Here is an 8,264-nt window from a genome sequence, read left to right on the forward strand (position 1 = left end):
AATTTACCACTCAGATTTCAACCCACCAGAACACCCTGGATTTGCTGCTCAAAGAACCGAAATGCCCTAAAAGTAAATGCTAATCCTCAAAAGCATCCTTGCAAGTAGATAGAAAGTAGAGGAGAGAAGGAAGACATACATTTTCAATCTCTTAGAAGTAAATATGAACTTGACACGTAGATTTCTTCTTTGGCAGTAGCTCTGTTGTGCAATAAGGCCTAGTGCCACTGCTCTCTCTGCTCTTGTAGATAGTCATAGAGGGGGTTGGGAGCAATCACTGCCTTGGCAGGGTGACTTCCACCCTCTTCTCTTCTTTGGGGCCTCCCATTGCTCTGGGTTGGATGGAAGGCCAGGTCACTCTGTCTTCCCTGGGAGCCTTGGCTCTGGTCATCCTCATTCATGTGGAATTTTTCTCTGTTAGCACAGCCTCGCTGGGTTCCATGTGATTGTCGATCCTGGGACCCTTGATATGTCTCTTTCTTCTCATGGGTTTGCCTGTCTCGTCTCTGGCTGTTCTGCTCATCTTCATGGGTTTTCCTTCCCCGGGTCTGATGGTTTTGTTCCTCTTCATGGGTTTGCCTGTGCCGTGTCTCACATGGAGTTTCCTGACCCTCATGACCATGTCTACCTCCGATTTGATGACGCTTCTCTTCCTCTGCCTGGTGGCTCTGCCCCTCACCATGACTCTCCTTGGTCTGGGCCTCTCTGTGACCCTGCTCACTACTGCATGATTGCCTATCACTCCCTTTGTGAGAGTGTGGCCTTTCTTGCTGAATTTGTGCTACGAGTTTGTGTTGGTGGTCTTGGCTATCCTCTTCAGGCTCCCATGCCTGGTGACTGTTCTGTTGCTCTACCCTAGACTGAAATCTCTGTCCCTGATTTTGGTTCACTTTTTGTCCTTGAGTCTGTTGACTGGGTCTCCCTGACCTTCCTGATTGCTCAACATATGAGCCTCTGCTTGTTCGCTCATTCCCCTGGAAGCACCTATTTTGCCCAGTTTCCCCAGGTTCTGACTGACTGCATTGAGAGCTCAGGCCTTGCCTGTCTGCCTGACCATAGTGGGAACTCTGGCCTTGTCTGTCTGTCTGACCATAATGATAACTCTGGCCTTGTCTGTCTGTCTGGTCATATTGAGAGATTGGGCCTTGTCTGTCTGCCTGACCATAGTGGGAACTCTGGCCTTGTCTGTCTGCCTGACCATAGTGGGAACTCTGGCCTTGTCTGTCTGTCTGACCATAATGAGAACTCTGGCCTTGTCTTTCTGCCTGACCATAGTGGGAACTCTGGCCTTGTCTGTCTGTCTGGTCATAATGGGAACTCTGGCCTTGTCTGTCTGCCTGACCATAGTGGGACACCTGGCCTTGTCTGTCTGCCTGTCCATAGTGGGAACTCTGGCCTTGTCTGTCTGCCTGTCCATAGTGGGAATGCTGGCCTTGTCTGTATGCCTGGCCATAATGGGAACTCTGGCCTTGTCTGTCTGACTGACCATAGTGGCAACTCTGGCCTTGTCTGTCTGACTGACCATAATGATAACTCTGGCCTTGTCTGTCTGACTGACCATAGTGGCAACTCTGGCCTTGTCTGTCTGACTGACCATAATGATAACTCTGGCCTTGTGTGTCTGTCTGGTCATATTGAGAGATTGGGCCTTGTCTGTCTGCCTGTCCATAGTGGGAACTCTGGCCTTGTCTGTCTGCCTGACAATAGTGGGAACTCTGGCCTTGTCTGTCTGCCTGTCCATAGTGGGAACTCTGGCCTTGTCTGTCTGCCTGACCATAGTGGGAATGCTGGCCTTGTCTGTATGTCTGGCCATATTGAGAATCAAATTCTTGCCTGTCTCTCTGATGATAGCCTGATTCCTGACCCAGCCTTGCAGAATGCCCATAATAAGAACCTGATTCCTGTTGGTTTCTTTGGCTACAGCATGAATCCTCTCTAAGTCTTCTAGGCTGGCTTTGTTGTTGTCTAAGCCCTTCAGACCAGCCATTATGAGAATCCTGAACTTGTGTCTCATACTGCTTTAAAGCAAAGAAATATCCTTCTCTTTTAGTCTGGTCACTGCTAGATTTATGATTCAGTCTTTGATCAGAGCTGGAGTTCTGACCTTGCCTCTCAGACTGACTATGGTGGGAGTTCTGACCCTGTCTCTCAGACTGACTATGGTGGGAATCCTGACCCTGTTTCTCAGACTGACTATGGTGGGAGTCCTGACCGTGTCTCTCAGACTGATCATGATGGGAGTTCTGACCCTGTCTCTCAGACTGACCATGATGGGAGTCCTGACCCTGTCTCCCAGACTGACCATGGTGGGAGTCCTGACCCTGTCTCTCAGACTGACCATGATGGGAGTCCTGACCCTGTCTCCCAGACTGACCATGGTGGGAGTCCTGACCCTGTCTCTCAGACTGACCATGATGGGAGTACTGACCCTGTCTCTCAGACTGACCATGGTGGGAGTCCTGACCCTGTCTCTCAGACTGACCATGATGGGAGTACTGACCCTGTCTCTCAGACTGACCATGGTGGGAGTCCTGACCCTGTCTCTCAGACTGACCATGGTGGGAGTCCTGACCCTGTCTCTCAGACTGACCATGATGGGAGTACTGACCCTGTCTCTCAGACTGACCATGGTGGGAGTCCTGACCCTGTCTCTCAGACTGACCATGGTGGGAGTCCTGACCCCATCTCTCAGACTGACCATGGTGGGAGTCCTGTTTCTGAGACTGACCATGGTGAGAATCCTGTTTCTCAGACTGACCATGGTGGGAGTCCTGACCCTGTCTCTCAGACTGACCATGGTGGGAGTCCTGACCCTGTCTCTCAGACTGACCATGATGGGAGTCCTGACCCTGTCTCTCAGACTGACCATGGTGGGAGTCCTGACCCTGTCTCTCAGACTGACCATGGTGGGAGTACTGACCCCGTCTCTCAGACTGACCATGGAGGGAGTCCCTATCTTGTCTCTCAGACTGACGGTGGTGGGAGTCCTGCCTTTCTTCCTCATGCCTCTGCCTATGTTGTCTGCCTGTATTTCCTGGAAAGCTATGGTCTTGTGTTTCCTCCTGCTCCCCTTCTTGCTGGGAGGTTCTATCTCCACATGACTTACTTTCCTCCTTATGATAGCAAGCTTGGACCAACTGGAACACCAGCAAGAGAAATTCATGAAAATCAACATGTCCATTTCTATCTTTATCCAAGAGGTTCAGGATGGTTTCCACAGTCTCTGGGTCATTTGGTCTCTGTGGGAAGAAAAACAGAGAAAAATCAGATGTTTTCCTGTGGACACTAAGATGCGTGCCCGGTTTCATGCCCCAGTGCATTTAGTTTGAATGAGCCTTCCTTATGTGAGAAGCCATTAATCTGAAGTGACTTAGGCTTGGTTCTAGTCTGTGATCAGCTGGTTCTTAGAACCTCATCCCTTCCCGACTCATTGGAGGGAGCAGGACTATGGGTAGTAGATATACTTTTTAAAATCAGCTCCCTTCATAATGAATTTGGGGAAGCTGTCCCACCCCATCACATGATAGTTGTTTGTTATCAAAAGTTTTCCAACCACAGTGTGAGCTCCTGGAGGGAGTGAAAGCTGGCTTTATCTATGTTTGTATCCTCAGTGGCTAGTATGGCGCTGGTGTGGAGCAGGTGCTTAATGACTCTTTACTGAATGAGAAAATGTGTGGACAGCCTTAAAATATAGAAACTAAGATATTAATCTAGATTTCTTCTGAGAAATGATTTCCATTTCAAAGTTCTACTTTCTTCTGCTTGAGCTCAGATACAAGTAGATGTATGTGTGTGTGTGTGTGTGTGTGTGTGTGTGTGTGTCTGAGCATGCCTGTGCACACATGTCTGTGTGCTGGGAGCAAGCTACTAAGGAGCTACCTGTAACTCTCTTAGTTCCAGGGTGGAGCATGACCAAAGAAAACAAAAACTAAGCCCTAAATGCAGGTTTCAGAGTCACACACTCTTGACTCCATGGGATCTAGACTCTATGCATCTTACCCGGAGGATGTTTCCAAACTCAGCCAAGAGCAGCTGCTTCAATTCCTTCTTGCAAAGCAGAGCACAGTCCCCGTCCTCTTTAGCATATTTCTGGAACACCTTGATCACGGTGAGAATGCTGTTCAGGAGTGGAGCCATTTTGGCAAAGACAGGTAAACCTAGAAGAAGAAACGAGATTTTGTCTGTGTTTAGGATGAAGCCCAGGAGACAGGATTTTCAAAGGGAAAGTGGCCCCTCTTGGTCAGGGACAGAGCTTCTCCTTAGCCACACCCCTGACCCCCTTTGACCCATAGTCTGGCTCCAAATATCACACAATGGGAGAAGGGCGCAGACTATGGGTTACCTGCTAGGAAAAAAATGGCTATTTCCTAAGAACAGAAAAAAATATACAGTAGGTGTTTTACATGCCCCATTTTCTACTCCAGATGGGACTTGCTTAATTGAAATTCTCATATTAGAACAAAAGGGAAAGATGGTCAGGAAGCCTATGAGGCAGGGCCAGAGCCAGTGTCATGAAGCATAATTTTCCACCAATGACTAGCATCCTGAACGGGGCACTACATTGACTCCACTGCAGGCCGCAGTCTTCTAATGAGCCTTGCTCAAGTGGGGAAGAGGCTAGAGGCCTCTTGCCATGGCCAAGGAAACTTTCTGGGAGACTAAATTCCAGTAAGTGCTTCTGGCCTGGATGATCACTTTGGATATGATTATAAAATAGAATCAGTGAATACAAAACTGCTGCAGGTGAAATAGCAAGCCAAATTAACTGCATAAATGATGGGAAGTCTGATACAATCAGAGAAGTTCACATTGGCCATGCTAAGAGGCAGAGGGTCTTTGGGGATCTGGATCTCAAAGCTGTTTCTTCTTACATTGTGAAAATCCCAGTTCCTGGGCTTATAGGCCTCCAAACAGAAACCCTAACTGCAAAGCACATTGGACTTTCAACAGCATGCAATGATGCCCGTACGGATAAGTGGCAAATAACAAATTGCATGGGACTAACTGAGTCCCTAGTGTCGATTCATTACAATGATGCTTGAATAGTATGTGGCCCATGATCCAGGGCCTTGTCCCTGATGAGCTCTAAACTCTCAGGTCTTGCCTAACTTGCACAAAAGGCAAATGCTCCACTAGGGGAGACTAAGCAAACCACCAATAGTTCTAGCCCTTGATTTTGGAATACCTAGGACACTGTAAAAAAAAAAAGCATATATTTTTACAGCCTCAGAAGTAGGCAATCCTAGCTATGATCATATCCTCAGATAGAGCCAAGAAAATGAAGCAGGAGGGTACCCAAGGCTATCACCCTCAGAGAGTAGTCTCAGACCTCTCCAGCCCAGAACATCACAGCCACCATCAAGAGCCTCGTGGATACTGCCATTGCTCCCCCATGCATGTCTTACCTGTGTAAGGAGGAATGAGCAGAAGGTTGAGAAGCTGAAGAGGATACTGGAGGCCTGAAAACCCATCCTATTTATAGGGGTTTTAATTGTCCTACTAGGCCATCTGAGGAGACACCCATTCTGTGGTAGAGCCTGAATCACCCTGGACCCAGCCCAGCTTGGCCTCTCCCTCTACAAACCGTTTAGTTTATTTACTTCCCCCACTTGCTCATGAACTTGTTTGTCAATAGATTAGGTGACACGGTTCAAGTCCCAGCCCCATTTAATTAGGGGAGTGTATGTGTGTGCGCGTGCATGTTGCGGGGGTCTGAAAAGACAGAGGTATTCATCCTTAAGATGTGTCACTTACCAAGACTAATGGAGGGCAATAGTCAAATCATACCAAAGAAGATTAGCAATATGTTCATGTTACAAAAATCCGTCAACGTAGGGACTAGAGATTCTGGGTATATGGCCAGGATATAGTTCCTGGAAGAGATTTGTCCTATGCTAATGTCTTGCTTGTGTGTATTTTATGTGTATTTTAATCCATTGACCTATTTTGAATTAAAAAAAAATTTTAACAGCTCTGCAGGTTAGTGGGGGCTGTAGACATATGACTGATTGTGGGGAGGAGGGCTGTGATGATGGTGTTGCTACCATCACTTGAACCTTTTAAGGTTTTACCAAAAAGTTAGAGTTTAGAGTCTGGCCAGCATGGCTCAGTGGTTGAGCGTTGACCTATGAACCTGGAAGTTCCAGCCAGGGCACATGCCCGGGTTGCGGGCCCCAGTGTGGGGCATGCTGGAGACAGCCGATCAATAATTCTCTCTCATCATTGATGTTTCTATCACTCTCCCCCTTTCCAATCCTCTCTGGAATCAATAATGCACATTTTTTAAAAAGTTAGAGTTTAGGAACAACGTGGGAGCTTATGCTATTTGTGAGTAGACATGCAGTCAGAGACCTGGACCTCCAGTCATTACCCGCCTCTGCACCTGTGACATCACCAATGTCTTAAGCATAGGAGAGTCAAAGTAAATCTTGGTGGAGTAGGTGAATTATTGGTTAGGAAAGCATTTGGGAATTTTGTGTAAAATGCAAACAATTCTAGATTTGCGGTACTTTCTATTTTTGTTTCTGGTTGTACTTTTTTCTATGTAGCCATCCATCAATCAGTTAGTAGTGCTTGGGATTCTGCAGGGGGATCATAAAAGTGCAGGGAGATTTTAATCCAGTTGGAGTAAAGCTTTATGTAGAAGAAAGATTTTGAGTGCCAGGAACAGAACACGAGGAGTGTTGAGTGTTGGAAAACCTGGGTATGTATGGAGTGTTCATACATACCCAGGGGTTGGGCCCAGACTTCCCTTAGAAAGTTGGAATTGTGTTGATCCCTGAAGGATTCAGGTGGGCAGAAATGAAAGAAGAGAAATTCTGGTGGGGAGAAGGGAAAGACCAAAGAGACAAAGGTGAGAATTTACAAGTTATGTTTGGATTAGAGTGAGTTGGTAAGTCTAGCTGGAGCAGGGGGTGTACAGGAGAATAGAAATAGAAAATTTTTGAGCTGAAAAGGAAATCTAGTCTTAGCCTCCTAATTTTACAGATGAGGAAACTGAAGCCCAGCTAGACTGAGTGGTTCCCAAGCGTCCGACAGGGTTATGACTAAAGCCGGGCCTAGAACCCTTATCCCTTTACCCCAGCCCACCATGCTTTCTTATAAATTCTCTGAGGCAGACTTGCAGTCTGCTTTAGGGTTTATTTTAATGAGAAATGTGAAGCAGGGAACATTTGGGTCAGGAAAGTGACACGAGGAAAGCATTGTTTGGGGGAGGATTTTGATCTGACTGCAGTAAGGTGGCCAGCTGTCTCAGCTGGGACTGAGGAGCTTCCCAGAGGTGAGACTTTCAGAGCGAAAACCGGGAAGATTCTGGGCAACTTGGGACAAATTGGTCACCCCAGACTGTGGAGTGTAAGATGAATTGGAAAGAGCCCTGTCTGAGCAGGGAGGCCTGTTAGGAGCCTCTTGTATGGCCACGTGGGGAGTGTGAATGCAGCAGTTCATAACTATAGGAAGGTGCTGGGTGATAGAGGAAAAGAAAGGATGGGGGTTGGGGACAGATTCGATGAGGGGCAGGGAAGGGGAGAAGTCAGGTAAGACTCCAAGGCTTTAAGTCTAGAAAAAAACTAGGAGAGCTGCTGTGTACTGAAGAAATGTGACTCCTGAGGGGCTCTATGGGGGTCTGAGGTTCAGCACCCCCCCCCCCCAACTGGCACTCCACAGGGTGTCTGCTTTTGGGATCTTGTCACCTTCCTGCCAGTTTGCACCCAATGCTGTTTGGGGTCTCCCAGCACTGGGCAGGACTTGCTTAGATGTGTTTATACATCCTGAGAGCTGGGTCATGCTGAGATTCTATTTCTGCTTTTGTGTCTTGACCTATGAGAGCTGTTTAGTTATGCCTCTTTTTATCATTAGAACCAAAAACCAAGAGAAGGGTTGGTGACTCCAGGGACCAATAAGGGGAGTGGAGGTGGGGTGGGTAGGGGGTAGAGAGCAGCGAAGCTGGGGGCTCCTTTCTGTGGACGTCTCTCAGGGCTCCCTAGCAGCTGTTTCTTCAGGTTCGTCGGGCAGGCAGTTCTCTGCCTGATGCTGCAGTGGAGAGGAGGGTCATGTTCTTAGTAGGAGGTTCTGTTATATATGCCTTCATTAAACACTCAGAAAGTTCCTAGAGGACAAGCAGAGAACTGTGTATATTGCTCAGTCAGTTAATCAGTGGAGAGTTGTGAGCATGGAGCACCATTCTGTAGGCACTGAGATAAAGGCACAGTCCTTGTGCTTAGGGACTTTCATTCTCCTGGGAGGTAGGCTACACAGGATCCTTT

General features: G+C 47.6%; 1 protein-coding gene across 1 annotated transcript; it reads right to left on the reverse strand.

Moving 5' to 3' along the window:
* Positions 1-218: 218 nt before the first annotated feature.
* RPTN (repetin) lies at positions 219-4,137 on the reverse strand (the record flags this gene model as incomplete). The annotated part of the gene is made up of 3 exons (XM_080648328.1): positions 219-2,091; positions 2,371-3,239; positions 4,000-4,137. The coding sequence occupies 3 exons, from the start codon at positions 4,135-4,137 to the stop codon at positions 219-221; spliced, it is 2,880 nt and encodes a 959-aa protein (XP_080504454.1).
* Between the last annotated feature and the right edge of the window lie 4,127 nt (positions 4,138-8,264).

The sequence above is a fragment of the Plecotus auritus genome, assembly GCF_963455305.1.
Source record: "Plecotus auritus genome assembly, chromosome: 12".
NCBI lineage: Eukaryota > Metazoa > Chordata > Mammalia > Chiroptera > Vespertilionidae > Plecotus > Plecotus auritus.